The sequence below is a fragment of the Phaseolus vulgaris genome, chromosome 1 (genome assembly GCF_051622355.1).
Source record: "Phaseolus vulgaris cultivar YP4 chromosome 1, ASM5162235v1, whole genome shotgun sequence".
Classification (NCBI taxonomy): domain Eukaryota; kingdom Viridiplantae; phylum Streptophyta; class Magnoliopsida; order Fabales; family Fabaceae; genus Phaseolus; species Phaseolus vulgaris.
In genome coordinates, this window is record NC_143498.1 from 51,243,779 (window position 1) to 51,259,043 (window position 15,265).

Here is a 15,265-nt window from a genome sequence, read left to right on the forward strand (position 1 = left end):
TCATGCACACCGTGACATATGAGATGCACAACTTGGGTTGTATTGAACTTACCCTGATCCTTTCTGTTGGATTCGCTGGTAATCTTTGGATCAAGTGTTAGTCTCTGGTAGGACTTTCTTAATACGGGTCTTCCGGAAGACGTTGTTTGTTGAATATTCTGAATGTGTAGATCCATGTGAGATGTATGTGATTGTTTTATTGATGAGATTTGAAGAAAATTGAATAATTTGAGAAATTGATCATGTAATTTGATTTAAGTGTGTATATTATAAAATTATATTTTCACTAGCTTACTCTTGCTTTTCTTGCTGTGTTTGAACTGCGATGACTGTACTATGTACACGAGCAGATGAGCATACAGGTGCAGGAAAGCCTTAGAGATTTCAGAGTTTTATTTTGAGATATGGATATGTAAATATTTGTATTTTTATAAATCCTAATCATCTATTAGGAATGTTTTGAAAAACTTCAAATTTATATAGAAATACGTAGAACTTGTATTGTAATAGTTAGATGTTATTTTTTGGGGGTGTTAGATGTATTACATATTATTTTATATTTCTGCATAAATGTCACTTTGATTTATACAACATCTTCAACTCATTTAGTGTAAAAGAAGATGTATATATTTATACTCATAAGCTACGTGTATTCCTCTACTTTGTTTTCATTTTAGATGTGATTAAGTGTTTTAACTATTGTTTTGATAAATTAGATCGAGATTTAATCCCTAGAAACGGATTTCAATAAAATAAAAATGGTAGCAAAATATATTTGAAAAAATAAATAAAGGCATGAATTGCACAAATTATGTTTACATAATAATTTATGTTTTGGCCACAGTATTTGACTAATTGTTAGTGTATGAAATAGGAATGTTCGTTATTTAGAGGCTATAATCATATTTGCACATGATTTGAATTGTTAATCATATGTTATGAGTGGTTTGAAAAGTTTAGTTATAGTAATGATTTAATAGAAGTGAATTAAATTTAGCAATGAATATGAATTGATTTGAGATGTTGTTGATAGACAACGACTTTGACTCATCAAACGGCTAGGGACCCAACGTGTCCATCATGTCCCTTTTCTCATCATTCTACGATGCCATCCAAATCCACATCAATTTCAACAAGCGTTTTATCACCACACATTTCTTATGTGATCATCGTGCAAATCTCAACTTCTTACGTTATTCATTGCTTTCTTCTTCCTTTTTTTAGTATGTATATATTATAAAAACAATTATCATATCTCTTAATAACGTTGTAAGACAATAAATTTAACCTTTTAAATAATTATCGGAAAACCACTTTTTAATAACACAACTTTAATTAATATCACTGAATATTACTATAACTAAAAACGTTTGAATTTAATTTTGTTAATTATTTAAACATTCTTTTTACCTGTTTCAACCATAAAATGTAAAATTATGGTCAATAATCATATATGAATTATTTTCTATTCTGAACATTGGTCTTCCGTTACGTTTTTTTACTTAAACCATGATTTTGTACTTAAAATATGTTCTGTTTTTGATCTCGATTATTGAATAATATTAATGAGTTGATTAGAGGTGAAAATTGTTGTGAGTTACATGAATATATATATATATATATATATATATATTTAAAGATATTAGATAGGTAAGTGAGACTTTTGATATATTGTATAAAATGAATATAATTGTATAACATTGATAAGTTAGAGCTGAAAATGTGTGTAAAATAGGACGTGTAAACAATCCAATGGCAGATTGAATACATTCCAACCGTCCAAGAGCTTCCTTCCAATACTATTCATGTTTTATCAACGGTCGGTGAGCGTCTCTGCGTTAATCAACGTCGTCTCACCAAAACCCCGTTCAAAAATGGCTTCAACAATATTTAATTCGTAATTAATATATTTTTCAATAGTTTGAACTTGGAATGTGAAGCTCCACCATTCCACCCCCAAGGGACAGTGACAAATTGTGTAAAATATATAAATAGAGAAGAAAATGGGTGGCTAAGGAAAACGTTAAAAAATGAACATACATGACCTTATGGCCTGCAGGGTTTGCCTTGTACACCAACAATAGTGAATGTTAGGGACCACTTTCTCCATCACTCCTACTCACATCTTCTTCACAAATGATTCTATTCTTAATAACAATTTCTCAACTCATCTTTTTTAATATATATTTTATTACTAATAGTTATTATTATTATAGAACTAGTAGAGACCATTATGAAATAAAAAGTTAGATCCTCTACCTACCAAAAATATAAAAAAAATCAGATGATTTTATGTATCTTTTAGAGTGTAGGTATCTTTTAATCGAGTTTTTATTAATGATTATTATGAAATAAAATGATTTATTCAATGAATTTTTAATGTTTATGAAATAATGGAGGATAATACATTCAATTTAAAGGTTGTCATATAAGAAATATGTAAATACTATTTTATTAAGAAATACAATATATCTTATCTTCTTATATTCTGAATTCTTATATTGTTAAACACTTATATTATCATTTGTGTGTTTCTACTTACTTAAACATCAAAAGAAAATTTTAGATAAACACCTTCCTACAATGAGAGATCAGATAAACACTTTGTATTCGTCAAGATACACCCTCTCAATTATTTTCAATAAGAAGTGAAAAAATCTTACTTTGACAATTGTATAATAAAACATTTTAATTTATTGAATATAATTTTAAAATTATTTTATTTTAATAATAAATATTTTTTTAATAATAATCAATTTTAAGGTTCTCATTATTATTATTATGAGTAATTAAAAAAAATAGAAGGTATATAAGATGTAATAATTTATGAGATTGTGTTATCGAGGGAATGAATCATAATGATTAAGCGTTGGCGGCAGCGATGAAATGGCACGTGGTACAGACTCTGAAAGAAGGAGACAGGTACGTAGGGTTGGTCTGTTTTTTTGTGGGACACTGTTAACTTCGTTATCCCCGGCGAGTGAGAGTCTCAGTGTATATCTTCTTCCACTATTTCTTTCTCTTCAAATTCAATTCTATTATTATTATTTGTAACCAATAGTGAAAACCAAAAGCGTAATAAAACGTGGACAGGTGTCTCCCAATCCCCTCGGAACAAACGAGGAAAGGGTGAAATTACGTCACCGGAGTTGCACGTGGAGAAAAATTAGCTTTTTGTTTTGCCCGGGGTTACATTTCAATAATTAATTAATCAAAGTAAAATTAAAAAAATATAGCAAAGGTAAAGTGCCCGATTCCAATGGGCACCACAAAATTTCGAGGCTATTCTTTTTGTGTTTGTTAGTTGATTGATTGCGGCCCCAAACCAAACACTCATCATTTCAATTCCTAATTCTTATCCCTTTTCTATCCTACTACTCCGGTTACTCTTCAAACTCTGCATTTGGATAAACCACTCTTATAAAATAAAAATTAAACTGAATTACTTTAAAATACACGAAAACAATTAACGTGTAACTGCGAGATTGATGATCTGCAATTAATGAAATGGAATGGGTAAAAGGGTTAACGATGAGCGAAAGTTGGTGCCACATAGTGATACGGTTAATGAGGTAGTCAATTATAGCTTTTGCTTTAACTAACTCTTTCACTATCCATTCTTTGACCGCCAAATATAACCTTCTCTTCCTTTTTAACAAATATAAAGCAGTAAGATATAAATAATTTAATTTGATTTATTGGTCTCGGAATAATGATATTAATAATATTAAAAAAAGAAATGGGAAGTGAAGTTTTTGCATAAATAGGGTGGTTGATTGAAGGTGGGTTTCTACTACTTGTGTTCTCTACCTTATCATAAAAACCCAGAAACGAATGATTCACATTACCCAACACTAAACGCCGCTCCAGTACTCTCACTTTTTTTTCATCTTTCTTTCTTATTTTGATTCTCTCACTCACTATGGCTTCCGATGACAACATCACCTTTCTCTCTTCCTTACGAGAAGAGGATTTTGACGACGACGACGACGATCATCTCCAACAACCTCATCTCCACAACTTGTCGAGGCTTTCGGTGTGTACCAGCAGCACCTTTGGCGTAGACGAAAACGACGAGGACGTTGACAATCTGGCGTCCATGTGCGTGTCACGCTTGTCCATAGAAAGCTTTGATGCAGATGCAGATGGGGAATTGTCAGATGCGAAGGAGTTATCCTCGGACTCGGAAAACGAATTGGGGAGTTGTTACTCTTTGCCCTCGACGCCGCCTCGGAGGAGGAAAGCGGTTAAGGACTACGGGAGTGACAATGGGGGACAGGGAAATGGAAGGAAGAAGAATGATCCTGGGTGGAGGAAGAGGAGAATGGGGAGGGAGCGATGGGGATTTGAGTTTGAGGAAGTGGAGAAGAGTAAGAGAAAAGAGGAGGAACATGTGGGTCTAGGGTTGAGTGGAGAGAGTGATCAAAGTGGGGTGATGGTAATAACTAGGCCAAAAGGTGGGAAAAGGTCTCTTTGCATGGATTTGGAGGAAGTAAAAGCTTGTAGAGATCTTGGGTTTGAGTTGGAACACGAACGCATGCTTGAGATCCCTTCTCGTCTCTCTTCCTCCAACAATTCCGCATTCGAAACCAGCAGTGGTACCAACTCTCCCATCCCCAATTGGCGTATCTCTTCTCCAGGTATAAATTCAAATCATAGAAACCTGTTTTCATGGTTGTGTAAAGTGATTGTTCTTGTCTCTGATGATGATTTATGAATCAGGTGATGATCCAAGAGACGTGAAGGCTCGGCTGAAGGTGTGGGCGCAGGCGGTGGCACTGGCATCTGCATCAAAATACACATGAATTCGATTTTCCCCTAACTCGCTTCCTCTCTTTTTGTGCAATAGATAGCATATATTATAATACAAGTTTTTTTGCTTTCTTCCAACTATGATTATTGGTTATATAATTTTGTTGTAGAGTTCTTGTTTCCACCAGGAGTGTTGAGGTTCATTTCTGGTAAAACTTTCTTGTTTAGTGGTGCTCACTTCTGCTAGTGTTTGATTGAGATGAAAAGGCCCTGATAGGTGTGAATAGCCAATAAAAATATGTAGTAGAAAAAATTTGAATGGACAAAGGAAAAAAATGGTGCAACTTTTGTGCGAATTTTGGATTCATGTAAGCATCTTCGTTTCTGATTTTATTTGTCTTCAAGGTTAAGAAAAAAGTGTTCAGACAGAGACATGCATTATCGAAAGATTTTCTTTTTCATCTTCAGCAAACAGACAAATGGTCAATTATTATACAGTGGTAATGCCGTAACCAAATATTTATTTGCTTGAGTGTTTGAAGCGTCAAAATTAAAATTCAAATAAATTTATACGACAAGATCCTGCCTGAATCGTGGTTCAATTTTTTAAGAGAGCAATTAAACATGCCCTAATTAAAATACAGATTATTATTTTGTTATTTTATAAAATGCAGATTTTAGACACAAATCTTGAGTCGTTCTCCTTTCACAAACATTTTCATGGGATTCGATTCTTAAAATATTATTATTCAGCAAATAAGACAAAATGAAAATAAACTATTCCCTTTTTTTTAAACACTCTTTATTTTATTGAATAAAAAATGGTACGATTCTCATTTTTAACAAAAAATAACCATCTAAATAGTTTAAAAAAACTTTAATAATAAATTTGAATTTTAAAATTATTGTATTAATTGACAAAACAATTTATTAGTCTTGAGCAAATGTTCACTAAGAGTTTCAAACCTACCAAAAGCTACAAGAATAGCTTAACATGTACTACAGACTCCTGATAAAAAATCTAACTATACCACTAAGACTCTGAGCTAACAAAGATTAATCTTAAAACTAAAAGAGTCACATGTATAAACTTAGATTGAGACAGACCTACAAGTTCAAAATTTGATTAAAAGAGAAAGAGTAAAATTTACTCTATCAAATATTCTAATCGGGCAATCTTGTAGATCTTGCTGTCAGGAGTCTAATGGTAGACTCCGATCGTCAAACTGATGAGCGAGGAGGTTAGAATCTTAGAGAAAAAATTTCATCCCCGAAAATTGACTTAACAAAAAAGATATATGGATAGGTTTCTCTAATGGTTTCTTCTAATTCCCAAATTGAATCACCATATCTATTATCCCACACCACCTTCACCATATTGATGGTCTTGCTTCTGAGCTATTTACTCTGATGATCTTCAATCCTAACTAGTTTTGTTTCAAAAGACAAGTTATCCTTGATTTGCACATTATCCACTTCCAACACGTGACTAGGGTCTGGGATATAATTTCTTAGTTGTGATACATGAAAGACATTATGCAAGTTTGCTAATTGAGGACGTAAAGCAATATTATAAGCCACTAGACCTGTCTTCCTTAGGATCTGATATTGTCCAATAAACTTATGAGATAACTTCCTTGATCTGATCGATAGCTCGTCCTACACCCTTGGTTGGTGTCACTCTCATGAAAACATGGTCTCCAATTGCAAACTCCAAAGGTTTTCTCCTTTTATCTGCATATAATTCTCATCTAAACAGAAATTCAATTTTCTCACATTCATAAATAAATTATATAATCTTACAGTTAAAAACTATTCTAAGACGTGGATTATTTGAGAATTATGTTGCAAAATGGTATATTCACAGTTCTGTACACCCACTACATATGAGTTGTGTTGTTTTATCTAACGACCACACATTCATCTCCTAAATAAACCACTAAACACGTTAGACTTGGATTTGCACACGTGCTCCACCAAGATGTGTCAATGTTTGATAAGTGTGACTAAATTAAGAAAAATATTAAATATTATTTGGTACTGTCCCTGGAAAGCTTTAATGCATGATAATGATATTAATTTTGGTTACTTATAGGACAGATCTACTGAATAGAATACCAAATTTATGGCGCTTCATTAATTGACATTAAAATGTCGCCAAAGATAAAATTATTGAAATTAATAAGTGTAAGATTATGACAGTGAATAAATTGTATTTGGAAAGACGAATTTATTTAAGATAAAATTGCATTACAAGGGCAATTTTCATTTTTTTCATAAAACCAGAATGAAATCATCATTAACAATATGCCTCAGTTTTATTACGAATAATAATGTAATGAAACTAAAATCATACGAAAAACATGACTTCTGTACTTTTTTATACCACTTTAGTTTTATTTTAATAGTGATAATAATATTAGGTATAACAAAATAATAAAAAATTATTAATATAAATAATGATGAAGATTATTACTATTATTTATAAATATTATTATGAATTATAATAAAAATAATAACAACATTAATGATCAATAATTATTACTAATGTTAAGATTAAAATTATTTTCATTAATAATATTAGCATTATTATAATAAAATTGAAGTGGTATTTTCAGTGATAGCTTTTTTAAAGCATAATTTATCCATTTTTCCAATTTTATTTATTTTTATAATTAAAAAAAATCACACTACTTTTGTAATAACCACGATCTTGCAGCCAAGTAAGAGTAATAATTATCGGTAGTCTAATGATTTTTCCAAAAAAATTCCTTAAGCTATTAATGAATATGTCGTTTATACGGTTGATATGATATACCTTTATTTATGCCAAACATTTAATTTATCACTCTTAGATAATATTCAAATATCGTAGTATTGCTCCATTTTTCTATTGAAGACGTTACATTTTCGTCTATATTTATTTGTTTTATATTATTTGATGTTCTTGACTAACTCTCAAAATTTATTTAATAAATGAAGAAAATAAATTTGAAATAAATCTATCATTGTATAGAAAAATATAGTTGATGCTTCTATTAAAAAAAGTGACTGCAAAACAAATTGAATTAATGTAGAGTGTGGGCCTTGGCGATGGTCCATTGGTTTGCAAAAGAAGCATAATTCGCGGACTCTGTAAGGTGGGTAGGTGTACTGCGTGCTCAACTCATTTAAACCGGCCCACTCCAGAGGCCCACCTTGAACTAACTACTCGTATATGATCCAACTACTCATACTCATACATCATTTTTTCCCTTATCTCAGTATCTCAATGCTGACAATAAAATTGTGCAAGTACAGATATGTCACCATTCAATACCCGCATATGGTAGGGAACATATCCAAGTTTGGGGAAGCATGATTAATGATTGTGATGAACATTTAGAATGAAGAGTTTAAGACATTAATGAAGTTTGGAAATTTTAATTAAGGAATGAAATTATTGGAGATCCATCGACTAAAGATAATAACTTTTTATAGTATATAAATGAGTGCAGATATCACTTATAAGTCAATTTGATTATAAAGTTAAATAAGACTTAAAATTCACTTCTTAATATGATATCACAATTATTTCTAACTTATTCTAACGACGTGAGGGGGATATGCCGATTTTATAAGATTAAGTTAAGATTAAAGTTCACGTCTTAATAAGAAATTTTAGAAAAAGTGAGAAAGTATTCAGAAGATTTGAGGAGATACCACCATAGTTGCAGGTTGTTCGAGTCCTAAAACATCTATTGCTGACTCTAGACGTGTAACTAGCTGACAATGTCCATAGATAACCATAAGTGACTAAAATGTAAGATTGAAGGAAGGAATGGAAAACTGGCTGGTGCATTGGTTTTTTGGGCTAACACTGAGCGTAGTAGACTAGGAGTGAGTAATTAACGACAGAATACTTAGCATATATAAGCCAGCACTATAAGTCAGCCTCGTGGAGCTAGAATATGTCATGGTTGTGGTAGATGTGTCATCACCACTGCAAAGGAAGAATATGAGAATTTCAGTCTCACCGAGGAATTGCAAAGATGGTATTCAGAAAGGGAAAGGAGGGTGAAATAAAAGTCAACCTTGGGGACTGGTAGTCCACCACAGTAGATCTACCAGCTCTGCAAAAGCAGGATAACGTCAATCTCAATGTCACAGTGGAATTCAAGAAAAGACAAAGGGTGCAGTACTTTTATACTTGAAAGGGACAAAATAGGAAGACACTGAGAAAGAGAATGGATTTTCTTCCTCTGTAGATGACACTGTTAGTGTGTCACCACGCCGTCACGACATGCTGGTAGTGGTGGATAGGACTTAACAACAGTGAGCTACTATGGGATTATGGGGCAAAAAGGAAAATTATATAGCAGGGCACAAGACACGGGAACTCTCCTTGTAGAGAGACAATGAGTATAGCAACTGAAATTTATTGATTTACCTAATTTCTACAATGAGATATATCATAGTTTATCATACGTAGAATCCTATCAGAAAAATGATGTTTCCAGGAATCACGTTTCATCTTTTTTTTTTTTAACAAATATCAAGGAACCCTGAAAGGTGGTGTGATAATTCAAAAGGGAAAGACCCTTAACGTTAGGGGTCCCTGGTAAGTATTAATACGAGAAAATATTCACAATATTGGAAAGGTAGCAGCAGAAGCACAAGCTCAATTGTTAATTTTAGATTTTTGCTCGAAAGAAATCTTTTAGGCCTTATTAATAAGCAGATAGATCTAATTAATTGCACCTCAATCAAGAACTATATTTATTTTCATGACAATGATGAATGTTACATACACATATGGCAATTATAATGATTACATTGATAAAATATGAAATTGCCACATGAAAAATCAATAAACTTCCACTCACTTGAAGCCCAGATCATGGCAGGTTTTGTCACACGGGTAAGCGCAGTCTATAGCTTTGACGGTTTTCCGATCGAAATACCAGTCTCCAACAGCAATTGCAATTGGCTGCATGATAAGATATATCAACTTATCAGATGACTTTTCTGTAAGAACAATAAATAGTGAATAATTTCAACTAAAGGCAGTAGTTTCACTTTGTCTTAGACCTGAGCAAACAAGCGTTTGCAATCAAATGAAGGCTAGATATTTTTTGAATCATGACTGTTTTCCTTTTTATGAGAGGGTCAGACAATGAAGTTTCATATTGTCATATGTTTAACCATCAAATAAATGGATTAAAAATGAAAAAACGTTTATGCCAACATTTCAACAATATTGAAGTAATCCGGCAATTAGTCAATAACTCTAGCATCCCAGAAGATTTATCGGCATATAACTTGAAATCTTTATCATTCTACTTTTTTATTCTTTACAGAAATGATAGCCTCATGCGTTTAGAATCAGTGCATCATATAAAGACAAGGTGAACTATAGAGATGCCATGTTTTTTAATTCCAATCAAGATATTTCTTATTAACGAAGATTTTTTGGAATCTCCATACATGATCTCTCACTAAGTCTTTTCAATACTCCCAATCAGAAGAAAAAGTTAGTTTAGAAAACTCTAAAGTATTCCACCAGCACAGTTTTAGAAGCATAGAAATCTAATTCATGCATACCGTGTGGCCAATAACTGGAGAGTCATCAGCAAACCAAGTATCTTGTAGCTCAGTCTGGCAATGGGCAAAACAAGAATTGATGAATAACCCAGTTTGAGATTCCCCTGAGAAGCCTTTGATGTAGTTTAGCATTTGATTTCTGAAGTCTGATTCAGAGAAGAGATATATTATATTATATTTCAAAGAAATCAGATGATTGTAGATATGCATCAATTGCTATGCACAATACACAATTTCACATTAGTAGAGATCGAAGTGACCTTGGAAGAACAGAATTTGAGATGAGTTACAGTTTGCACGATTATGTTTACAATCATTCCAAGAGCCATGGGGATCTGCTGAAGAAGGGACCAAACTTTCTTGGACCTAAAGGAAAAAATAAGACAGGTTTATATTTAGTCCATATCATAAAGAATTCACTGCTAATCAGGTTGCCACGGGTACACACGGGGTAGTCATCGATAATCATATAGAATATATGATTCTTGCTTAGCTTACCCTATGGACTTTGGCTTAGGCATAAAATAAATTAACATTCCAAATTAATTAACTCAATGATGGTTGAATTCAATGTGCCTACATGGCCAAGGCTTTTAGTGTGGATTGGGTATTGGTAAAGTCAATTTTTTTTTCCTGTACCAAAAACAGAGAAGTAGAAAAAATTCCTGATAGAACTAGAAACCTTTGAAACAGGAAAATCATAGACCACAAATTAGTTAAATAAGAAACTATAGCATCCATGCGATAACATTTTTTAGGACAAATAAAGAGGCACAAGCTTACAAACGTCTAATCAGGCACTTTATTAACATAAAACTAAAAGAGAAACAGTGTATCCGTTAATATCACCTGCCATGCATCATAAGCTGCATTGAGTAGAAACAATGGAGTCTCAACATGGTTGACCAAATTTTGAGGAAAAAAGCACTGCAAAAGGAAAATTTATGTTTAAAATTTGGAAGTTTTACAATTTCATTTCAAGTTATCAACAGCGTGCCATTTAAAATAAATAAATAAATAAAAAATACCGAAGTTGGGTCCAATTGGTTGAGACAACTTTTTGGCAGATTTTTTTGCACTTCCTACAGTTTCAACAACATCAATGTCATGTCATACTTATACATAGTTTCTGAAATTGATATAAAATAAGTAAAACCTGTAACAAGAAAGTTTATTGCAAGCTTGAACCAAATGACTCGAAAATTGAGCTCAAAATAACGTAACCAATATGCTATATTCAATTTCTTACACATTTTTTTACAACATCAAACACTACCTGTAACTTAACTACACCTCCAAACAGATTCCTCAATGTGCGGACCCCAGAAACATCAACCCTACATGATTGAACAGATAATCAATTATATCAAACTCTGCTGATGATGCGGGCTAGTGGTAGTAGTTTAAAACAAAACTTACGCATCTAGGAAAAGCCCTGCATCGCTCAAACATTTCACTTTGGTAGATGTAGGAAACAAGGTCCGGAACTCATCACAATGTATTATAGATGCTAAACCACCAGCAGAGCATCCAGACAAAAGAGCCTGATAAAAAGAATTAATTAGCATCCATGGATATTGAAGATTGATTAATAAATTGCGAAAAAAGGGACATGGTAAACCTGGTTGGCCTGCTTCATTCCCTTTGACATTAATTCTTCCATTGCAGCTTGCCAGATTTTTTGTCCTCGGAATTGAAGCTGTGCAGCCTGAAACAAACACATTCCGATATAACTATAAATTCAGAAAATGAAGAATACTTTCTCGTGCAACCAACTCAGAAAATATATTAGTATGTTATATATAGTCCATACCAAGAAAGATTCATAATATATATATACATACATACTCATATACATATATACATACATATATATATAATTATTTCATCATGTTTTCAATCATTTTAGAAGACAAGATAGTTTCTGTTGAAATTTTAAATGTGTCCTTCCTGCCATAAGAAAAAGGTCTAAATTTGAAAAAAAGAAGAGAAGTTAGTATGTCTACTTTCTGTGATAAAAAGCAAGTATATTTTGACACTATGAAACATTGTGTCATAAAAGTTGCCTTCAAGAGATGCAAACATGGCATATATGAGTAGAAGAGTGGAGTAACACTAGGACCATAACATAACTTTAACTCTCCCACTCTCACAAAGAAACAAAATTCTGCTTCTTTGCCATTGATGTATCAGACAATACGCAAAATAAATAGCAAAACTCTGCTTACTTACTTCAAGTGACTGTCAATTGACTGAATGTACCAATAACTATACATATAAAAGGGGGAAAATATATACTATTATACTTTCATACTCTCACTAACCTCGTCTTGACTATCTCCACTGAAAGATGCCCCATCACAATACCGTACTTTAACTCTGTTCCAGTTAAAGAAATCTGTGCACACACGAAAATATCCGCAAAAATGAGAACACACAAGACCTGAGTAAGCATATCCTGTAATCTCAGAAGGAAATAATGCATGCATGTGTAAGGTAAAGAGAAAAACCAGGGTTTTCTTCAGCTTTATTGCTCAATATCCCTGTGAATGGTAGTTGCTTTTCCATGAATTTTGAGGAACCACGACGAGTAGTTTTTCTGAAGACACAACTTCTGATGGTATTACACCATCCTCCTCCCTAAGAAAGTCGAGTAGGCAAGTATTCAAAAGAGGTATACATTATAATAGAATTATGCCTTTAAATGGTCACAGTTGCATATTACAGATTTGAATTTTTTTAAGAAACTGCAAAATCTTTAAAATATTTTTAAATTTCTGATTGAAACTTTCTGTCGACACTTGGATATTCTGTTACATACCTCCAATTGAATGACCCAACTATTTGCCCCAGATCCAAATCCAGGATGAAAGTGATAACCAGGCAACGTTCCATCCAAACAAACTGGCAATTCAGGACAAAAACTATTATAAATCTTGAAAATGCATTTGAAGTGGACGGAGATATTTGAGCATATTTGGTTGCACTTGCGCGACATCTAAAATCACATTCTTCAAACATCAACTAACGTAGTTTTGGGTAAATGATCACATGTTTGATCTCATGCTGAAGAATCGATTTTTAATTCATGCAACTCTAGGTAACGTTTGCGTTCATTTTTTAATAGAGTTCTAACATTAATTTGCTTTTAGAATAAAAATAACCAAAAATAAATCACTCCACTTATCAATTCCATCAGAATCAACTATGCAAAATCAACTTCGTTAAAAATTAATTTTGCAAACGCTCATCTAAACACACGCATTTGAGACAGTCTTTATAGACCATGAAATCAATTACGAGGACCTCAATTAACCTAAAAAGCATGCACAATAAGTTAGAGCAAAAACATGCATAGTCAAGTTCAGAGACAGTAAGCTAATTAAAAAAATCGGCAAAAGCATTACCAGAAAGTGAAAAATGACAAAGAATGCATTTGGGGGCACAAAGGGAAAAATGCAATGCCAAGTTCAGAGGATACTGTTACAAAGTGGCTTTGATGGTGAAGCCAACATTCAACTCATTTCAGATAACGTAGCTTTAAGAAATCACGAGGCAAATTACAAATAACTTCACTCATTCAGAACTGAGAGAGAGAGAGAGAGAGAAAGAGATACCAGCTCCTTTGGAAGCAGCTCCCGGAATAAGAGTGAGAGGGACCAAGAGAGGATTCGCAGCCATTGAAGCGGCATCGTTTTGGTAGAAAAGCTCATGATCAGATCTAACGTTGATAGCCACAGAAACAAAGGTAAATGCTATTAGAAGAAGCACCTTCATTCTCATTTCTGAATCTACTCACTAAGTTAATCACTTCTCTTGTGATAATTATTCGTTTGTTTATATAGAACACAGAATCTGGGTTTTGGGTATTGGTTTATTCATTACTGCTGAAGTTATAAAGTAGGGTTTTTTTAATTAATTGTCGTGGATAAAACGGAATCAGACATTGTAGCTCGTAAGTCGCACCAACACTCTTCACTTCACCAAGGATACCTCTGTCGGTCCCTTTTTGTTTTTCTCTAATTATTTTTTCATGTGTCTTTTATCAATAAATAAAGTTTAACTGACACTTTAATAATAAAAAACAACTATTTAATAACTATATATTAGAATAAAATATTATATTATAATAAAATATTTTTTTTATATTAAGTGGATGATACTAAGTTCGAGGTATCATCATTTTCTCCTATTTTCAAGATAGTAACTGAAAAATAATTAAAGTATTAAATGTGCTTTAGTGATTGATGAATGTTACCTGCAAACATTTAAAAATATAGATGAATGTTACTGGTAATTATTTGATACATATATTTTTTTTTTTAGCAATGGTGTAATCTTCATGAATGTTGATGAATGCTTCACGTGGTCATTTCAAAATAATAAATATGTATTTAATAATTATTTTAAGTAACTATCAATATTTTGTTGTTGAGAAATGTAGTTGGTCTCTTTAATAGAATAATTTTTTCAGATTTCTTTTTAACCTCCTTTAATTATTTTGATATTTTAGTTTTGATATTAAAAATCCATTAAACTAATCTTTGAAAGCTATTAGAGTATTTTGATGACAGAGTCCTTAACTCATTCTTAATGAAAAAAATAATAGTTTTAGTAAGAAATGGTAGTTTAAAACATCTTTTATAATTAGAGTTATTATCTTAGTCTTGACTATGGATGATATTCATTATGTTACATCATTTTTAAGCAACTTATATTTTTATTTTTTTTAAATTACTTTGATGGATAGTTGTTATAACTCACTCATACTTTTATAAGCACTCTATATTGAAAATGCTCTGACATGAAAAATGAAAAAATAATAATTATTTAAGTTGTCGAAAGATGAAATAGTACTTATAAAAATTTGATAAAAATTTTATACGAGTGGCTTACAACTTATGTGGCATTTAGGATATTATTTTTAGTG

The 15,265-nt window shown here is 32.1% G+C and overlaps 2 protein-coding genes across 2 annotated transcripts; one reads left to right on the top strand and one right to left on the bottom strand.

Moving 5' to 3' along the window:
- Positions 1-3,627: 3,627 nt before the first annotated feature.
- On the top strand, positions 3,628-5,119 carry LOC137814851 (uncharacterized). The gene is made up of 2 exons (XM_068617770.1): positions 3,628-4,640; positions 4,723-5,119. The coding sequence occupies exons 1-2, from the start codon at positions 3,923-3,925 to the stop codon at positions 4,803-4,805; spliced, it is 801 nt and encodes a 266-aa protein (XP_068473871.1). The 5' UTR covers positions 3,628-3,922; the 3' UTR covers positions 4,806-5,119.
- A 3,281-nt stretch (positions 5,120-8,400) lies between these two features.
- On the bottom strand, positions 8,401-14,321 carry LOC137814865 (Pectinacetylesterase family protein). The gene is made up of 14 exons (XM_068617789.2): positions 13,953-14,321; positions 13,157-13,239; positions 12,846-12,975; positions 12,660-12,733; positions 11,957-12,043; positions 11,755-11,879; positions 11,612-11,672; positions 11,364-11,417; positions 11,185-11,262; positions 10,596-10,701; positions 10,336-10,481; positions 9,618-9,721; positions 8,826-8,864; positions 8,401-8,734 (listed from the first exon to the last, which is right to left on the bottom strand). Exons 1-14 carry the CDS (start codon positions 14,116-14,118, stop codon positions 8,626-8,628), a joined length of 1,362 nt encoding a protein of 453 aa, XP_068473890.1. The 5' UTR covers positions 14,119-14,321; the 3' UTR covers positions 8,401-8,625.
- Between the last annotated feature and the right edge of the window lie 944 nt (positions 14,322-15,265).

Excerpts from the sequence above, each read along its gene's own strand:
- LOC137814851 (XM_068617770.1), top strand. The coding sequence starts at position 3,923 with ATGGCTTCCGATGACAACATCACCTTTCTCTCTTCCTTACGAGAAGAG. Across the intron at positions 4,641-4,722 it reads TTGGCGTATCTCTTCTCCAG|GTGATGATCCAAGAGACGTG; the intron begins GTATAAATTCAA and ends TTTATGAATCAG.
- LOC137814865 (XM_068617789.2), bottom strand. The coding sequence starts at position 14,118 with ATGAGAATGAAGGTGCTTCTTCTAATAGCATTTACCTTTGTTTCTGTG. Across the intron at positions 12,044-12,659 it reads GTGGAGATAGTCAAGACGAG|GCTGCACAGCTTCAATTCCG; the intron begins GTTAGTGAGAGT and ends TGTTTGTTTCAG. Across the intron at positions 9,722-10,335 it reads CTCCAGTTATTGGCCACACG|CCAATTGCAATTGCTGTTGG; the intron begins GTATGCATGAAT and ends CTTATCATGCAG.